The sequence below is a fragment of the Eucyclogobius newberryi genome, unplaced genomic scaffold (assembly GCF_026437365.1).
Source record: "Eucyclogobius newberryi isolate DKJ021-1_F unplaced genomic scaffold, fEucNew1.0.hap1 SCAF_134, whole genome shotgun sequence".
NCBI classification, from domain to species: Eukaryota; Metazoa; Chordata; class Actinopteri; order Gobiiformes; family Gobiidae; genus Eucyclogobius; species Eucyclogobius newberryi.
Window position 1 is genome coordinate 115,700 of NW_027315762.1, and position 21,278 is coordinate 136,977.

The 21,278-nt window shown below is 44.3% G+C and overlaps 2 protein-coding genes across 2 annotated transcripts in view; one reads left to right on the top strand and one right to left on the bottom strand.

The window, feature by feature from the left end:
• The window catches only part of prdm6 (PR domain containing 6), a 192,854-nt gene that overhangs the window by 91,495 nt on the left and 80,081 nt on the right, over positions 1 to 21,278 (top strand). Inside the window, exon 5 of the mRNA XM_072443914.1 lies at positions 1,867 to 1,994. Coding sequence (XP_072300015.1) covers positions 1,867 to 1,994 — 128 coding nt within the window. The remainder of the gene's footprint in view (positions 1 to 1,866; positions 1,995 to 21,278) is intronic.
• On the bottom strand, positions 4,201 to 7,640 carry LOC140359040 (GTPase IMAP family member 8-like). Its single transcript, XM_072443913.1, has one exon. The coding sequence runs from the start codon at positions 7,604 to 7,606 to the stop codon at positions 4,862 to 4,864; it is 2,745 nt and encodes a 914-aa protein (XP_072300014.1). The 5' UTR covers positions 7,607 to 7,640; the 3' UTR covers positions 4,201 to 4,861.

Here is a 21,278-nt window from a genome sequence, read left to right on the forward strand (position 1 = left end):
GTCATGGTGCTGGAGGTCTGGTGTTGTCATGATGCTGGAGGTCTTGTGTCGTCATGGTAATGGAGGTCTGTTGTTGTCATGGTGCTGGAGGTCTCGTGTTGTCATGGTGCTGGAGGTCTTGTGTCATCATGGTGCTGGAGGTCTGGTGTTGTCATGACGCTGGAGGTCTCGTGTCGTCATGGCGCTGGAGGTCTCGTGTCGTCATGGCGATGGAGCTCTTCACCTCCTCCTCTTTCTTCTTGTTTAAATGTAAACGCAGCTGAGTTTACGTTTCCAGAATGAACTGTTATTCCTCAATTAGTGTTTTCTTCAGCGCGACGGCTTTTAAGGAGCTGTAAATCTACTTTGTATAATGTTTCACACCAGCCGAGGGTCCGCGGGCCTCAGAGCCGCTCAGAGCCGCTCAGAGTCACTCAGAGCCACATGAAACGTCTAAAATCAACACGCGCAGAGTTTCTCCGGCGTAAATCTTCTCTGGTTTTCTTTGTTTTACAGCGGCTCATTTATTACGAGCACTTTCCTCTGGTGTTGTTTGAATGAAGCGTTTGCCTCAGGCTCGAAGCGCTCAGACGTTTACTGAAGCTCCAACTGCCTTTGCTCTTGTGTTATACATATATACAGTATATAGATGTGTGTATATATATACATATATGTATTATACATGTTCTTTTTCACAATCTTTAGGTGAAACTTACAATTAGTTTATTCAGCAACAGTCAAACCAAAGCACAAAGGTGTAAATCTGTGACTGAAGCTTTGGAGAGAATATTTATGAATAAAGTGTTTCATTGAGGAAAATCAGAAATAGTTTTTCTTTTGTTTTTGACATTTAGATATAAATAATGCGTCTATCTTTGTTCTAAAAGCTCTTTATGTGTTTCTATGTAAAACCAACACAAACACTTAAAAACAGCTGCAACAATAACACTGACTATTACAGTCTGATTTCCGGCGTGTTCTAACAGTATTTCCCGTGTGTTTTAACAGTATTTCCCGCGTGTTCTAACAGTATTTCCCGCGTGTTCTAATAGTATTTCCCGCGTGTTCTAATAGTATTTCCCGCGTGTTCTAATAGTATTTCCTGCGTGTTCTAACAGTATTTCCCGTGTGTTTTAACAGTATTTCCCGCGTGTTCTAACAGTATTTCCCGCGTGTTCTAATAGTATTTCCCGTGTGTTTTAGCAGTATTTCCTGCGTGTTCTAACAGTATTTCCCGCGTGTTCTAACAGTATTTCCCGCGTGTTCTAATAGTATTTCCCGTGTGTTTTAGCAGTATTTCCTGCGTGTTTTAACAGTATTTCCCGCGTGTTCTAACAGTATTTCCCGCGTGTTCTAATAGTATTTCCCGTGTGTTTTAGCAGTATTTCCTGCGTGTTCTAACAGTATTTCCCGCGTGTTCTAACAGTATTTCCCGTGTGTTTTAGCAGTATTTCCTGCGTGTTCTAACAGTATTTCCCGCGTGTTCTAACAGTATTTCCCGCGTGTTCTAATAGTATTTCCCGCGTGTTCTAACAGTATTTCCCGTGTGTTTTAACAGTATTTCCCGCGTGTTCTAACAGTATTTCCCGCGTGTTCTAATAGTATTTCCCGCGTGTTCTAACAGTATTTCCCGTGTGTTTTAGCAGTATTTCCTGCGTGTTCTAACAGTATTTCCCGCGTGTTCTAACAGTATTTCCCGTGTGTTTTAGCAGTATTTCCTGCGTGTTCTAACAGTATTTCCCGCGTGTTCTAACAGTATTTCCCGTGTGTTTTAGCAGTATTTCCTGCGTGTTCTAACAGTATTTCCTGCGTGTTTTAACAGTATTTTCTGCGTGTTCTAACAGTACTTCCCGCGTGTTTTAACAGTATTCCTGTGTGTTTTTACAGATCTACGACGCGGAGGGGACACTACAGCACTTTATCGATGGGAACGACCCGAGTAAGTCGAGCTGGATGAGGTACATCCGCTGCGCGCGACACTGTGGGGAGCAGAACATGATGGTGGTGCAGTACAGGTACGTGCAGTACAGGTACATGCAGTACAGGTACGCCTGGTGTAGTACTTCTACGTGTGCTGCTTTGACCCGTCATGACTTATGTTAAGTATTTCCCTTAGAGTCCAGAAAGATGTGAGAAAAAGAGAAGAATAATCTGTTAAAGTAGACAATGTTTGCAGAGTGTGAACTGAAGCTGAAATATCGATATTGTAGGATCGATATTGCAGGATCGATATGCTGTAATACTTAATCTGCTGATACAGGATCGATATCGCAGGCTGCTGCGTCGATATTTCACCAGAACAATAAAGTTTTGGTTCATTTTGCAACATTATTTTGTGGCAGCTGAAATTTTGTTTATTTCAAATGTATAAATGTCACGTCTTTTTTTCGTGTCCTGGATGTGTTTTTATAAAGCTGATCGCTCTTTCACTGTCGGATTATTGCGCCAGTTATATTCGATCATTTTCCTTTTTAGTCAAATGCACATCTCAATGTTTGTTTTGGAGCACGAGCGTTTAAGTAAAAGTGAATATGAGTGCGACCGGGACTCAAATATGAATCTAAAGACGACTTCTGTGATGTGAAGAACACTTATAATACTTTGAACACTGTCAAAGTTTAGTGTATAACAGACGGCGAGAGGCGAAGATCGTTCTCAAGGTATTTAATGAAAACAGGGAAAAACAGGCAGAACAGTAGCATGTTGTTCGTCTGCAGCTGAGATTTGACTTTTCACAAGATTTAACAGTGTTTTATAAAGATGTTACTTGGGTCTGATAAAATGGCATGACGTCAGCATTAAGATTGTTTATACCAGTCCACAGATAATCAGAAATTACACAGAAAGTACACAGAAAGTGCATCGTGACCCATATGATAAATAGGACACAGAAATATAATATAAATGCATGACAATAAATTTATCAATATTCACAATCCCCCCTTTTGATCACATCCACGTGTGATCACAATAAAGAGGCGCCAGACGCAACCTCACAAAATAATAATAATAATGACGTAAACATACTAAATGTTAAAAAATCAAATTAAATCATTACATAATTAAGCAAATCCCTAAAAGAAAACATTTAATACAAAATAACCCATCATGGAGATAGAACGGTGTGAGACAATCCCCAATTAAAGGAGAAATTAGATTTGTTAGATTCAGGATAAAGTATAGGAGCAATAGTCATTATCAGAGTTAGATTCGTGTTTGGCAGAATAATAGCGTGTGTCATCAGGGTCAGAAGATGTGCAGGTTGTTTAGTAAGAGCAGATGCAATCATGCATTCTCTAAGTGATCTAAGACAGGGAACAACACAGCATCCAATCATAGTCATAACACTGATAATAACAAAGATAGACCATGACCATGAGTCATCAGCAGGATCTGAGTTTCAGCTGAGAGAGATTTGAGACTAGCAAGAGCTTTACCAACCATGCCACAAGGGGCAGTATTGTGTAAGTGCAGCAATCAGTACCAAACAAAATTATTATTTTTTTTTTTTTAAATGTTTTAAAAATTAAAAAATAGAATACAAACTTGAAAAAATAAAATTAACTAAATAAATACAAATTTCACCAAGCCACAGAGGGTAGTTAATCTTGTCAGTAGAGTGGTTTAGTTTTAGCTTTCTTCTTTAGTTACCTACACGTCCCACGTTTTATTTTTTTGTTTTTGTTTTTTCGTGAAGTCCAACTCCCTTTTAAATCAGTCCAACTGATTGTCTAAACTAATGAGCTAACATTAACACTGAATTCATACTTGTGCAATGTGGAAAATGTAGGTCAGGTTTTGGCAAACTTCAGCAGATTTTTGTAAGAAATACAAGAAGTTTCTGCCTCACTTTTCTGTTTGAATGGTCCCAGTCATTATTGCAGGTCAAAAATACACTGGCTCGGTCTCCTTGTTCTCCCATCATTCCCCGCTGAATTGTTACTGGACGCTATGCGTCGTCAGCCGACATCCAGAAGGGAATATTTTAGAGCAAAATTTGAAAATGTTTCTTTTCCATGCACAATGAGATGCCCTCATCCTCCACCAATTCTGTGGAAGTTTAGTCTATCACAGACTGCGAGAGGCGAGGATCGTTCTCAAGGTCTTTATTTACATCTGCCTGAAGAGTGGGTCCAGTTCGCCTCCGACGGTCCCTCATCTGCCTGAAGAGTGGGTCCAGTTCGCCTCAGTCGGTCCCTCATCTGCCTGAAGAGTGGGTCCAGCTCGACTCAGACGGTCCCTCATCTGCCTGAAGAGTGGGTCCAGCTCCAGTCTCCTCGTGTCCGTCTGTCCGTCTGTGAGAGTCGGATCTCTCCTTCACTGGAACTCCTCCAGGTTTCTACGCTTTTTTCCCAAAGAGGTTTTTTTTGTAGTTTTTCCTGGCCGAGAAGGAGAGTCTAAGGACAGAGGACCCTGGGACATCGTCCCTTGCCACCACAGACATTGTCTGACTCCATCGCCACCACAGAGATTGTTGATTCATTTCTCCCTGTGGCCCTCAGAGGCAACTGTTGTTGTGATTTTGCGCCTTACAAAAACAAATTGATTTGATTTGATTTGATTTGATTTATTTGATGAAAACAGGGAAAACCCCCCACATAACTCAACACACACAAAAGTGCATTTTAGGCTTCAGAAAACTCTGAAAAATCTGAAAAATCAGATATACAAAACACAACTTGGGGCATGTTTTCATCCTGCAGTTATGACATGATTATTATTATTACAGTTTTCAACATGATTTTTACTCATTACAGTCTCTTCATAGTTTACTGTTGATAATCTCATAAATAGTCGAATAGTCGAGTAGACCCCGGCAGTGGCGTGACCCTGTATTGGTCCCTCAGCTCAGACTATAGCTTCTGCTCGGGTGAGTTCACTGTTATAAAATGGTGCAGTTGGAGTTGGACATCTCGTTGACTTTTTCCTGGACAAACTCATGGATTTCCTCTTCGTGCTTTTTCTTGAGCGCTGCCACTTCCTTGGACAGAAACTCTGCATCGTAGCCCCTCTGCAGCTGCTCCAGCTTCTCCAGCTCCTCCTTTTGCTTCAGCTTCAGTGTCTGCAGGTCTCTCCTGTGCGTCTTGCTCTTGTTTATGTGCTTGAGCACCATCTTGTCTGTGTTGTTTCTCCACTCCCTCATGGCGTCTCTCTCCTTGGCGTACATCCTCTGGAAGTCGTTCAACATCTCCGCTTGCTTCCGCGCCTCCTCTAGGTTCTGCAGTCGGATCTCCTCCAGCTGCCTCCGGTGGTCCTCCTGCATCGTCTTGAGCTGTTGCTCCTCCTTCAGTCGCCGCAGCTCGTCCTCGTGCTTCTTCTGTTGAAACTGCTTCTTGGCTTCAGTGTATTCTCTCTCTAGCAGCATCAGTTTCGTGTTCTCCTGCTCTTCTTGTCTCTTCTCCTCTTCCATCCGTTTGGTCCACCACTCTTGTCTTTTCTGTTGCCATTCCTCCTTTTCGTGTTTCAAATCTTCCTTCTGTAACGTCAAACTTTCTGGGAGCGAATCAGGTTTTGTGCTGATTTGTTTCTCCAGTTCTGCGTATTGTTTGTTCCATTCTTTGATCTGATGTTCGTCTTGTAGTTGCTTCGTCCTCTCTTCCTCTTTTCTCCGTTGTTCATACTTGCGTCGTGATTCCTGTTCCTTCTCTAATCTCTCTTGCTTTTCCTTTACTTTCTTGGCTCCTTGCATTATTTCTTCCTCAATTTTGGCTTTGAGGTCCAAGATTTTGCTTCTTGTAACTTCGAGCTTTTTCTCGATTTCTTGCTCTTGCTTCTTCATGGCAGGTTCTTTTTCTTTAAGGAGTTTCATGGTCTCCTTCTCGATGGCCTTTTCAGCCTCTTTGAAAATCTCCGAGCTGTAAAACCCTCCGCCGTTTTGCTGCACCAACTTTTCGATTTTCCCCAACAGCTCCTGCACTTGTTTGCGGTTCTTTTTCTCTTTGTTGTTCACAACGTGGCAGCGGTTGCCGCACTCTTCGAACAAAGCCCTGGCTTTGCTGTTGCTTTCTTTGAGGTACGTGTCTAAGCTCATGTTTTCCAGATCATCGCCTCTCGTGAAGACTATGATCATGTAATTTTCTGCTGCGTTTCCAAAGAATTCCTTTATTAACTGAACAGTATCATGCTCCTCTTTTGTAAAGCGTCCGATCTGCAGCACCAGTAGAAACACGTGAGGTCCAGGCGCTAACAGGCTAACACATTTGACCAGTTCTTCTTTGATTTGATCGTTGGATAAAGTCGTGTCAAACAAACCTGGAGTGTCCACGATCACCACTGACCTGCCCTCAATCTGGCCCTCTGCTTTTCTACAGAATCTTGTGACTGACGTCTGAGATAATTTAGCCTCAAACTCAGTTCTGCCTAAAATGGTGTTGGCGGTAGCGCTTTTTCCAGACCCAGTTTTACCGATCAGAACGATTCGTAATGAATCTTTCTTGACTGAACGCCTCTTTATTTGAATTCTTGGAGTTGGGACTGGAAATATGTTCAATGTTTCTCTCCTTTTGACCTGAGGTCTCATTGTCATTTGCTTTGTGAAACCTTTCGATCCGTTCTGGCTCATGTCCTCGACCATCTGGATCACATGTGGCACTTGCTTTTGGTCGGTGATGTTGAATATGACGTAGCGGTTGTTGTAACTCTCGCACAGCTCTCGCACGTTTTTGTTTCTTCTGATGAAGTTGGACACGGCCAAAGCTCCAGACTCTGAATCCACCGTGAACAGGATCATTTGGAAGGCGTTCATTTTGGAGGTGAACACTCTCCTGATGGCGTCCAGCTCCTGTTTGTCCTCAGGGTAGAGTGGACCCACAGGTTGGACCAACACGAAGGCGTGGACGCCCTCTGGGTCGCACAGAGACAGGCACTGCAGACACTCTTGTGCAGCGGTGTCCTTGTTCAGACTGAACAAAGGTGGCAGCTCGATGATACGCACACTTCGCCCTGAAGCATGTCCCCTATGGTCCACGCTCTTCGTCTGATTTGTTGTGCTCATCTTCTTTCCCAGTATGACTCTTGCTGCTGTTGCTTTCCAGATTTTGTACGGGCCAAAGAGCACGATATTTAAAGGTGATTTGTTGTCGATTTCTTGGTAAATCGCTTGGGACGTTCCAGGTGCGCCTTGATAAAGGTCTTGGTTATCGATAACAATGTTTTCAACGCACTCCATCAACGTTATAAGAGCCGACGCAGAAAGTTCAGAAAAGTTTAGTGTCACGCATTTGCTACTGCATTCATGTTTGAGTTTATGAACCGTAGGGCTCCAACCGGCATCGCCTTTTGTCACGATCATTATTGAATGTTTGAAGGCGTCGTCTCCGAAACACTTGAGGATGAACTTGAGCTTGTCTCGGTCAGTTCTGGTGAAGTCTGAAGGATCGACGAGCAGCAGGAAGACGTTGGGTTCAGGATGGCACTCGAAACGCAGACGCTGGACTTCTTCTCTCACTGCGGTGTCGTCGGCGCTGAACAGGTCTGAGGTGTTGTAGACCTTCACCACGGCGTTCTTCCATTCTCCGCTGAAGACGCTGCTCTCTTTGGACAGTTTTCCATAAGGGACACTCGCCTTCAACGTGAGGAACGTGCCCAGTTTAGCCTTTTCCTCCTGATCCTTTCCGATCATCACCATTCTGAAGTCAGACGCTGAAACACAGGTCAGAAAGCAAAGCAACAGTTCATCAATATCTTTCAGACAACTACATATTAATACTGTTACTTTTTAACATTTAATGTACTCTTGTTGTCAAAGTAGGAAAATATCATCAAAATCTGTTTAAATCAGCTGACAGGCCACAGTAACACGACACTTCTGGAGGTCAGACACATAAAGACAGGTCAGACTATCGAATTGTACTGACAGAGATTAAACATTTGATTCATTCTAACTATTTTGATTCTTGCCCTTTCTTTCATAAACGAGCACGCCAACATCTGTTGTCGAACCAAAACTACAAGACGTGTTCTTCTCCCATTGAATCTACTTGATCCATTGATTTGTCTGGGTTATGCTCCTCCCACAGAGACATGCTCCTCCCACAGATACATGCTCCTCCCATAGAGACATGCTCCTCCCACAGAGACATGCTCCTCCCACAGATACATGCTCCTCCCATAGAGACATGCTCCTCCCACAGAGACATGCTCCTCCCACAGATACATGCTCCTCCCACAGAGACATGCTCCTCCCACAGAGACATGCTCCTCCCACAGATACATGCTCCTCCCATAGAGACATGCTCCTCCCACAGAGACATGCTCCTCCCACAGATACATGCTCCTCCCATAGAGACATGCTCCTCCCACAGAGACATGCTCCTCCCACAGATACATGCTCCTCCCATAGAGACATGCTCCTCCCACAGAGACATGCTCCTCCCACAGAGACATGCTCCTCCCATAGAGACATGCTCCTCCCACAGAGACATGCTCCACAGAGACATAAAGATCAGGCCTTAAAGTAGCTCCTCCTACACAAACTGTCCATGAGACAGACAGAAGCAGACGAGGTTTTGAGCCGGGTGTGTGGGGCCTGTTCCAGTGACTTTGGGCCTTAGACGGGGGAATGGAGCCTATCCCAGTGACATTGGGCCTTAGGCGGGTGACACTGTTTGTATCTACTATTCTTATGCTTCTAAGAAGGACACGTGGCATTGTCCATTTAAATTAATTATTAGGCCCGAGCCGAAGGACGAGTATTGTCACGGCGAGGGACTTATTAAAATTAGATCCGGGGGCTGGAAAAACGCAAAAATCGAGTACTAAACAAAGATGGATATGCTCGTGAGTGGTATCAAAAATTAGAACTCCATGAGCTCTAATTTTGAGTGAAGGTTTCGTGAAAAAATATTGAAAGACGGCTCAGTAGCGCCACCTCAAAAATCGAATCAAATAACATGGGGCCAATGGGAGCCCGAAGCCAAAAAAAGTGGCCGCAAAAATATGACGCTCACTCCCAAAAATAGTTCATGGGAGGACATGTAAAAAATAATACAATGACCCCGCCCTAAGTCATACAGGAAGTCGGCCATATTGGATAAACTCGGCGCTGACAAATGTGCACCTCGTTGTACATTTGGCATTTTCTCTTCCAGTTTTGATCGAAATCACTTCAAACTTGGCCACAAGACACAAAACCCATGAGCAAAGTAGTGTTTGAATTCTGAAGCTGATATGTTTTAAGGTATGGTCATCGTGAATTTTAAACAAAATCGCGATTTCTAGAAATATTTAAAAAATTCAAAATTTCTTAAACTTTTTTTTTTTGGAAAGTTTTGCTGTAGCGTTTTGGGACATTTCAAAGCTGAACGCAATGATATGCAAATGTAGTGGATAGCAATTAAAATGGCTCTCTAGCGCCCTCTCCAAATTTGATTTTTAAAAATTCATAAAAGACAATTTATTTGTCTTAGACTGTCGTGTCTTAAACTGAAAAAAATGGTAACGGGTTATTTTGTGACCGGGCACAATATGACGAAATCACTGCGCTCTAGCTTGATTTTTATAGCATAAAAAAAATGGCCATGAAAAAAGTTTCCGTTATTATTATTTTTCTAGCCGAAACGACCCAAATTTTGACCCCTGAACGTTAACGAAAAGTCAATTTTTTTTACCCAAAATTCAGGATTGGTGAATTTTTTTTTTTTTTTGGTGTCTAGAAATATGAGTTACGCAAAATGACTCGCTAGCGCCCTCTCCAAATTTGATTTTTAAAAAATTCATTAAAAAATATTTATTTGTCGTAGACAACTGAAAATATTTATGAGGATTAAGTGTATGACCGAGCACGATGTGACAACATTACGTGCCTCTAGCTTTAGATTTTATAGGACAAAAATAAATTATTATATTTTATTTTATTTTTATCTTTCTTCCACAAACCACCCCAATTTTAACCACCTAAATGTTAACGAAAAGTCAAATTTTTTTCGACCCAAAATTCAGGATCGGTGAATTTTTTTTTTTTTTGGGGTCTATAAAAATGTATGACGCAAAATGACTCGCTAGCGCAACCTACAATTTAATATTTTTTAAAATATGACTGTCACCCCAAAAAATTAGAACATATGAAGACGTGTAAAAAATGATATTATGACCCCGCCCTAAATCATACAGGGAGTCGGCCATATTGAATCAAACACGGCAAAGACAAAAGTGCACCTGGCCGTACATTTAGCATCGCCTCCTACAGTTTTCACTGAAAACACTTCAAACTTGGCCACAAGACACAAAATCTAATAGTTATGGAATGTTATTCATTTGAAGCTGATGCGCCCTCGGATATAAACATTGTGATTTTTAAAACAAAATTGCAATTTTTGGGAAAATCCAACGTTTTTGTATATTTTCAAGTTGAACGCAATGATATGCAAATGTAGAGGCTAGCTAATAAAATGGCTCTCTAGTGCCCTCTCCAAATTAGATTTTTAAAAATTCATAAAAGACTATTCATTTATTGTAGACAACTGAAAATCCTTATATGGAGGTCATCTGAGACCAGGCACAATTTAAAAAAATGACGTGACGCTTGCTTGAGTTTTCATTGCTTTGAGTGTTTATTTACTAAATGCTAATCCGCTGCAAGCAGCTCTCCATTCATTTAATAGCTTAATATTAGCTCGACATTAGCTACTAACCATGCATTCCTATGGGTGCTGCTGTTAGCTTCACGCTATGCTATAGAGCTCATTCACCGACGTCACAAAACCACGTGATCGCATCCGTTGCCGCCTCCTTGTCATACGTTACCGCCCCCTTGTCATACGTTGCCGCCCCCTTATCATACGTTGCCGCCCCTTGTCATACGTTGCCGCCCCCTTGTCATACGTTGCCGGCCCTTGTCATACGTTGCCGCCCCTTGTCATACGTTGCCGCCCCCTTGTCATACGTTGCCGCCCCCTTGTCATACGTTGCCGCCCCTTGTCATACGTTGCCGCCCCTTGTCATACGTTGCCGCCCCCTTGTCATACGTTGCCGCCCCCTTGTCATAAGTTACCGCCCCCTTGTCATACGTTGCCGCCCCTTGTCATACGTTGCCGCCCCCTTGTGATACGTTGCCGCCCCCTTGTCATACGTTGCCGCCCCCTTATCATACGTTGCCGCCCCTTGTCATACGTTGCCGCCCCCTTGTGATACGTTGCCGCCCCCTTGTCATACGTTGCCGCCCCCTTGTCATACGTTGCCGCCCCCTTGTCATACGTTGCCGCCCCCTTGTCTTAAGTTACCGCCCCCTTATCATACGTTGCCGCCCCTTGTCATACGTTGCCGCCCCCTTGTGATACGTTGCCGCCCCCTTGTCATACGTTGCCGCCCCTTGTCATACGTTGCCGCCCCCTTGTCATACGTTGCCGCCCCCTTGTCATACGTTGCCGCCCCCTTGTCATACGTTGCCGCCCCCTTGTCATACGTTACCGCCCCCTTGTCATACGTTGCCGCCCCTTGTCATACGTTACCGCCCCCTTGTCTACGTTGCCGCCCCTTGTCATACGTTGCCGCCCCCTTGTCATACGTTGCCGCCCCCTTGTCATACGTTGCCGCCCCCTTGTCATACGTTGCCGCCCCTTGTCATACGTTACCGCCCCCTTGTCATACGTTACCGCCCCTTGTCATACGTTGCCGCCCCTTGTCATACGTTGCCGCCCCCTTGTCATACGTTGCCGCCCCTTGTCATACGTTGCCGCCCCTTGTCATACGTTGCCGCCCCTTGTCATACGTTGCCGCCCCCTTGTCATACGTTGCCGCCCCCTTGTCATACGTTGCCGCCCCCTTGTCATACGTTGCCGCCCCCTTGTCATACGTTGCCGCCCCTTGTCATACGTTGCCGCCCCTTGTCATACGTTACCGCCCCCTTGTCATACGTTGCCGCCCCTTGTCATACGTTGCCGCCCCTTGTCATACGTTGCCGCCCCTTGTCATACGTTGCCGCCCCTTGTCATACGTTGCCGCCCCCTTGTCATACGTTGCCGCCCCCTTGTCATACGTTGCCGCCCCCTTGTCATACGTTGCCGCCCCCTTGTCATACCAGAGCTTTCAGAGTCCACAAACTCCTTGGATGAGCTGCACAGAGGTCAATATTTAGAAAAGCTGCGATCAATCAACTCAGATCCATATTTTATGCCTAAATCCCCGACTCTTCCAGATATCTCCAAGCCACTGGTCCCATGGTTCACAAGTCCACATTTTGAACAATTTTGAACAAAGGCTCTACGCCTGAATAAAACTGATCTTAATTCTACAGGGTTTATTCTCCGGAGCTCCAGCGCAGGCAGGCGGTGCTTGAGTCCGCGCGCGAATGAGTGACAACTGTGAGAACTTCAGATCATCAAAGTGTCCACGCGCCTTAATGAAACCGATATTAATTCTACAGCGTGCGCTGAACAAATAGACTTATATATCCGGAGCTCCAGTGCAGACAGCGGTGATTCAGTCTGCATGCGCCGGGTTCAGCGCACCTCCACGGGGCTGAACAGCTGTCAGCTCCGCTCCTGCCACGCGAGTGAGTAACAAACGATAGAACTTCAGATCTAGACTAGAAGAGTCTAATTTGAAGCTAAATAAAACTGATAATACTGTTAATTCTACAGCATGCGCAGAACAGGCCTGGAGGAGCCTGGGGGAGCGTGAGGGGAGCGTGAGGGGAGTGTGGGGGGAGTGTGGGGGGAGTGTGGGGGAGTGTGGGGGGAGTGTGGGGGAGTGTGGGGGAGTGTGGGGGAGTGTGGGGGAGTGTGGGGGGAGTGTGGGGGAGTGTGGGGGGAGTGTGGGGGAGTGTGGGGGAGTGTGGGGGAGCGTGGGGGGAGCGTGGGGGGAGCGTGGGGGAGTGTGGGGGAGTGTGGGGGGAGTGTGGGGGAGTGTGGGGGAGTGTGGGGGGAGTGTGGGGGGAGCGTGGGGGGAGCGTGGGGGAGTGTGGGGGGAGTGTGGGGGAGTGTGGGGGAGTGTGGGGGAGCGTGGGGGGAGCGTGGGGGGAGCGTGGGGGAGCGTGGGGGAGCGTGGGGGGAGTGTGGGGGGGGGAGTGTGGGGGAGTGTGGGGGAGTGTGGGGGAGCGTGGGGGGAGCGTGGGGGAGCGTGGGGGAGCGTGGGGGGAGTGTGGGGGAGTGTGGGGGGAGCGTGGGGGGAGCGTGGGGGGAGCGCGTGGGGGGAGCGTGGGGGAGCGTGGGGGGAGCGTGGGGGGAGCGTGGGGGAGCGTGGGGGGAGCGTGGGGGAGCGTGGGGGGAGTGTGGGGGAGTGTGGGGGGAGTGTGGGGGGAGCGTGGGGGGAGCGTGGGGGAGCGTGGGGGGAGCGTGGGGGAGCGTGGGGGGAGCGTGAGGGGAGCGTGGGGGGAGCGTGGGGGAGCGTGGGGGGAGCGTGGGGGGAGCGTGGGGGAGCGTGAGGGGAGCGTGGGGGGAGCGTGAGGGGAGCGTGGGGGAGCGTGGGGGGAGTGTGGGGGAGCGTGGGGGGAGTGTGGGGGAGTGTGGGGGGAGTGTGGGGGAGTGTGGGGGGAGTGTGGGGGAGTGTGGGGGAGTGTGGGGGAGTGTGGGGGGAGTGTGGGGGAGTGTGGGGGAGTGTGGGGGGAGTGTGGGGAAGTGGGGGGGGAGTGTGGGGGAGTGTGGGGGAGTGTGGGGGAGTGTGGGGGGAGTGTGGGGGAGTGTGGGGGAGTGTGGGGGAGTGTGGGGGAGTGTGGGGGAGTGTGGGGGAGTGTGGGGGGGGTCGGGGGGGTCGTGTGACGTCACGTGAATGACCTCTATAGTAGTCCGGGTCATTTTGTAGTCTAAACCTTGACGAAAAATCTTTTTTTTTTTACCCAAAATTCAGTATCAGTGAAAAGTGTATTAAATTGCTGTCCAAAAAAATGAATGACACAAAATGACTCGCTAGCGCCACCTACAATCTAATATTTTTTTAAATATGACGGTCACTTCAAAAAAATAGACCATATGAAGACGTGTAAAAAATTATGGTATGACCCCGCCCTAAATCATACAGGGAGTCGGCCATATTGAATCAAACACGTACATTTAGCATCGCCTCCTACAGTTTTCACTGAAAACACTTCAAATATGGCCACACGACACAAAACCCAATAACAATGAAATATTATTCATTTAAAGCTGATACGCCATTGGGTATAGTCATTGTGATTTTTTATCTATACAAATAAACAAAATTGCAATTTTTGGAACATTTTTAAAAATATATACGTTTCTTAGTCTTATTTTTACGGGAAAATTTCAATAGAGCGTTTGTGTATATTTCCAAGTTGAACGCAATGATATGCAAATGTAGAGGTAACTAATAAAATGGCTTTTCTTACATTTATGTTAAACTTTAGTAGAAAATGTTCTAAATTGAAGATTGTTTCCTGTTCACGGGACGGACTTTTTAAGCTCTATTTATAACTCTATGAGTCATAAACATGTCACAGTTTAATGAGTTCTGTAACGATGAGACACAAGATGAAAGAGGAGCAAATATGTACTTCAGTAAAAGTATCACGTACACATGTACTTCAGTAAAAGTATCACGTACACATGTACTTCAGTAAAAGTATCACGTACACGTGTACTCAAGTAAAAGTATCACATAAACATGTGACTTTTAGACTAAAAAGTTAAATCAAACTAATCTTTTTTTTTTTAATGTTTTTTGTTGGCCAAAATACCCTTCAAAGTACACAAAGTCCTTCAATGTAGTGGAGTAGAAAGTACTGCTCCTGCTCTCAGATGGAGTAAGTCAAGGATCCAGTGTTAAATGTACTTAAAGTCAACTTCAGATGCCTAAAAAGTACAATTGAACTTTTTTAACTTTTTACCCTAACCCTAACTGTATTTGTTTTGGAAGTACCAAAGCTGACAACTACACATACTTCAATTACTTCAAATACTTCAAATATTTGACAAATTAAAGGCTCTGCTCCATGAGTCAGAGTTTCACGTTGTGTGGATCAAACCGGTCGAACGCGTTTATCTCTCTTAGTCAATAAAATACATGAACTACTGCAAATGAAGTGCCCTTAATGTGTACTCAGTGTACTCAGTGTACTCAGATTACTCTGAGTACTCAGAGTTATATTTGTGGTTCGAATCTGCACTTCCTCTTCCTCTGGAGTTTGTGGAGTTGTTTGGAAGTGATGCAGAGGAAGAAGAATTCAGTGGATTTAGTGATTTGGGGTAAAACTGATGCTTTGGTAAACTTGTTAGCATGTTAGCTTGTTAGCTTGTTAGCATGTTAGCTTGTTAGCATGTTCTTTATGCTATAGTTCTCTGAATAACTGTTCATGTTACGTTAACATATCAGACACTTGTAGCTGAAGGTGTTAAGTTAGCATGTTAGCATGTTAGCATACGTACACCTATTCACCATGTTCTCTAATCTGTTATTTCCCCAAAAATGCGACTTATACATGTTTTTTTCTTCTCTATTATGCATTTTTTGGCTTGTGCGACTTATAGTCCAGAAAATATCTGGAATACAATATATTTTGTTGAGCGATTGCCGGGGGCCGCTCAGACTTGCCGAGGGCCGCTCAGACCCACCGGGGGGCGCTCAGACTTGCCGAGGGTCACTTGACCCCGCAGTGCCCCATCGGGTCTGGAGAAGAGGGGAAAGAGCACAAGCACAAATGTCCGCTTCCATCCGGATCAGACCGCGCCATGTTTCCTTCTGTCCTGCTGTCAATCACCGAGCTAGAGCCTTCCCCCCCTGCTCCTCCCCCTGCTCCTCCCCCTGCTCCTCCCCCTGCTCCTCCCCCTGCCCACAGAAGGCTCTGCCGTGGGGTTTAGTTACACTGTAAATAAAGTCCGTCTCAGGCTGTTAACTCCAGGTCACATTAGATGATAATCGTACAGTAAGTGACACGTGGTCTCGTCTAATCGTGGTGGTCTCACCTGAGGCTCTGTCCGTGGTTCCAGATCCAACACCTGAGGCTCTGTCCATGGTTCCAGATCCAACACCTGAGGCTCTGTCCATGGTTCCAGATCCAACACCTGAGGCTCTGTCCATGGTTCCAGATCCAACACCTGAGGCTCTGTCCATGGTTCCAGATCCAACATCTACACAAAGTGACACTGGGAATATAAAGGACAAACAGACTTTTAGACAAATGTAGATTATTATTACAGTGCATTTTATTTATTCAGTGTATTAAGCTCAATCTAAACTACACTGAAGTACTTTTGTCTTTATCATTCAGAGAGACATGAACACATACATAAACCTACAGAGATATGAACATAAACCTACAGAGACATGAATATAAACCTACAGAGATATGAACATAAACCTACAGAGACATGAACATAAACCTACAGAGATATGAACATAAACCTACATAAACCTACAGAGACATGAACATAAACCTACATAAACCTACAGAGACATGAACATAAACCTACAGAGACATGAACATAAACCTACAGAGATATGAACATAAACCTACAGAGACATGAACATAAACCTACAGAGATATGAACATAAACCTACATAAACCTACAGAGACATGAACATAAACCTACATAAACCTACAGAGACATGAACATAAACCTACAGAGACATGAACATAAACCTACAGAGATATGAACATAAACCTACATAAACCTACAGAGACATGAACATAAACCTACATAAACCTACAGAGATATGAACATAAACCTACATAAACCTACAGAGACATGAACATAAACCTACAGAGATATGAACATAAACCTACATAAACCTACAGAGACATGAACATAAACCTACATAAACCTACAGAGATATGAACATAAACCTACATAAACCTACAGAGATATGAACATAAACCTACATAAACCTACAGAGACATGAACATAAACCTACAGAGACATGAACATAAACCTACAGAGACATGAACATAAACCTACAGAGATATGAACATAAACCTACATAAACCTACAGAGACATGAACATAAACCTACAGAGACATGAACATAAACCTACAGAGATATGAACATAAACCTACATAAACCTACAGAGACATGAACATAAACCTACAGAGATATGAACATAAACCTACATAAACCTACAGAGATATGAACATAAACCTACATAAACCTACAGAGATATGAACATAAACCTACATAAACCTACAGAGATATGAACATAAACCTACAGAGATATGAACATAAACCTACAGAGATATGAACATAAACCTACATAAACCTACAGAGACATGAACATAAACCTACAGAGATATGAACATAAACCTACAGAGACATGAACATAAACCTACAGAGACATGAACATAAACCTACAGAGATATGAACATAAACCTACAGAGATATGAACATAAACCTACAGAGACATGAACATAAACCTACAGAGACATGAACATAAACCTACAGAGATATGAACATAAACCTACAGAGATATGAACATAAACCTACAGAGACATGAACATAAACCTACATAAACCTACAGAGATATGAACATAAACCTACAGAGATATGAACATAAACCTACATAAACCTACAGAGACATGAACATAAACCTACAGAGACATGAACATAAACCTACAGAGATATGAACATAAACCTACAGAGACATGAACATAAACCTACAGAGACATGAACATAAACCTACATAAACCTACAGAGACATGAACATAAACCTACATAAACCTACAGAGATATGAACATAAACCTACAGAGATATGAACATAAACCTACAGAGACATGAACATAAACCTACAGAGACATGAACATAAACCTACATAAACCTACAGAGACATGAACATAAACCTACATAAACCTACAGAGACATGAACATAAACCTACATAAACCTACAGAGACATGAACATAAACCTACATAAACCTACAGAGATATGAACATAAACCTACAGAGACATGAACATAAACCTACAGAGACATGAACATAAACCTACATAAACCTACAGAATGGTTTGCTCACCAGTGTTGTGTCGTTGGTGCGTCTCTTCTGCTCTTTCTCTCTCTGTCACTTCAGGGAAACGACTAAAATCTCCCGCTGTGATTTCCTGCTTGGAACGAAAACTGGCTCAGCTGGTTTTAAAGGAGACTCAGGCATGTGAGACTGAAACATCAGACTGAAACATCAAACTGAAACATCAGACTGAAACATCAGACTGAAACATCAAACTGAAACATCAGACTGAAACACCAGACTGAAACATCAGACTGAAACATCAGACTGAAACATCAAACTGAAACATCAGACTGAAAAATCAAACTGAAACATCAGACTGAAACATCAGACTGAAACATCAGACTGAAACATCAGACTGAAACATCAGACTGAAACATCAAACTGAAACATCAGACTGAAACACCAGACTGAAACATCAGACTGAAACATCAGACTGAAACATCAAACTGAAACATCAGACTGAAAAATCAAACTGAAACATCAGACTGAAACATCAGACTGAAACATCAGACTGAAACATCAGACTGAAACATCAGACTGAAAAATCAAACTGAAACATCAAACTGAAACACCAGACTGAAACATCAGACTGAAACATCAGACTGAAACATCAAACTGAAACATCAGACTGAGACATCAAACTGAAACATCAGACTGAAACATCAGACTGAAACATCAAACTGAAACATCAGACTGAAAAATCAAACTGAAACATCAGACTGAAACATCAGACTGAAACATCAAACTGAAACATCAGACTGAAACATCAAACTGAAACATCAGACTGAAACATCAAACTGAAACATCAGACTGAGACATCAAACTGAAACATCAGACTGAAACATTAAACTGAAACATCAGACTGAAACATCAGACTGAAACATCAAACTGAAACATCAGACTGAAACATCAAACTGAAACATCAAACTGAAACATCAGACTGAAACATCAGACTGAAACATCAAACTGAAACATCAGACTGAAACATCAGACTGAAACATCAAACTGAAACATCAGACTGAAAAATCAAACTGAAACATCAAACTGAAACACCAGACTGAAACATCAGACTGAAACATCAGACTGAAAAATCAAACTGAAACATCAGACTGAAACATCAGACTGAAACATCAGACTGAAACATCAAACTGAAACATCAGACTGAAAAATCAAACTGAAACATCAAACTGAAACACCAGACTGAAACATCAGACTGAAACATCAGACTGAAACATCAGACTGAAACATCAAACTGAAACATCAGACTGAAACATCAGACTGAACATCAGACTGAAACATCAAACTGAAACATCAGACTGAACATCAGACTGAAACATCAGACTGAAACATCAGACTGAAACATCAGACTGAACATCAGACTGAAACATCAAACTGAAACATCAGACTGAACATCAGACTGAAACATCAGACTGAAACATCAGACTGAACATCAGACTGAAACATCAGACTGAAACATTAATATTAATATAATTTATCAGAATAAACAACAGGCTTTATACTTGACACTTTATATTTTATACTTTACAGTTTATTCTGTCCAATGCAGTGAAGAAAGTTGTAAAGAACGTTACATAAGTGAAACTAAACAGCCTCTGCACAAGAGACACTGGAGTTCAGGACCACAGAAGACACTGGAGTTCAGGACCACAGAAGACACTGGAGTTCAGGACCACAGAAGACACTGGAGTTCAGGACCACAGAAGACACAGGAGTTCAGGACCACAGAAGACACAGGAGTTCAGGTCCACAGAAGACACTGGAGTTCAGGACCACAGAAGACACTGGAGTTCAGGTCCACAGAAGACACTGGAGTTCAGGACCACAGAAGACACAGGAGTTCAGGACCACAGAAGACACAGGAGTTCAGGACCACAGAAGACACAGGAGTTCAGGACCACAGAAGACACTGGAGTTCAGGACCACAGAAGACACTGGAGTTCAGGACCACAGAAGACACTGGAGTTCAGGACCACAGAAGACACTGGAGTTCAGGACCACAGAAGACACAGGAGTTCAGGACCACAGAAGACACAGGAGTTCAGGTCCACAGAAGACACTGGAGTTCAGGACCACAGAAGACACTGGAGTTCAGGTCCACAGAAGACACTGGAGTTCAGGACCACAGAAGACACAGGAGTTCAGGACCACAGAAGACACAGGAGTTCAGGACCACAGAAGACACAGGAGTTCAGGACCACAGAAGACACTGGAGTTCAGGACCACAGAAGACACTGGAGTTCAGGACCACAGAAGACACTGGAGTTCAGGACCACAGAAGACACTGGAGTTCAGGACCACAGAAGACACAGGAGTTCAGGACCACAGAAGACACTGGAGTTCAGGACCACAGAAGACACTGGAGTTCAGGACCACAGAAGACACTGGAGTTCAGGACCACAGAAGACACTGGAGTTCAGGACCACAGAAGACACTGGAGTTCAGGACCACAGAAGACACTGGAGTTCAGGACCACAGAAGACACTGGAGTTCAGGACCACAGAAGACACTGGAGTTCAGGACCACAGAAGACACTGGAGTTCAGGACCACAGAAGACACTGGAGTTCAGGACCACAGAAGACACTGGAGTTCAGGACCACAGAAGACACTGGAGTTCAGGACCACAGAAGACACTGGAGTTCAGGACCACAGAAGACACTGGAGTTCAGGACCACAGAAGACACTGGAGTTCAGGACCACAGAAGACACTGGAGTTCAGGACCACAGAAGACACTGGAGTTCAGGACCACAGAAGACACTGGAGTTCAGGACCACAGAAGACACTGGAGTTCAGGACCACAGAAGACACTGGAGTTCAGGACCACAGAAGACACTGGAGTTCAGGACCACAGAAGACACTGGAGTTCAGGACCACAGAAGACACTGGAGTTCAGGACCACAGAAGACACTGGAGTTCAGGACCACAGAAGACACTGGAGTTCAGGACGACAGAAGACACTGGAGTTCAGGACCACAGAAGACACTGGAGTTCAGGACCACAGAAGACACTGGAGTTCAGGACCACAGAAGACACTGGAGTTCAGGACCACAGAAGACACTGGAGTTCAGGACCACAGAAGGTTTGAAGCAGGAGAAAAGATGGTTTGAAAGACGAGTTAAAGAAGCTATTTTTGTTATAAAAAAGAAAGACCTTCTTTAAACAGAAATGGAGGGTTAAGATTCAACCTTCCTGTGGTTTATAATGGTATACTGAACCCCTGGAGAGGTCGAGGACCAGGGCCAGGACATTCAGATGTCCTCAGGTCCTCAGGTGAGTGAGGGACACACAGAGACAAAGGGGAGACTAAGAGCCCATTAAAGGACTGAAGTAAACTAATAGCTCGGTAGATACAAAGAGGGTAAGTTTCTGTTGAAACAAACAACTCGTTCCAC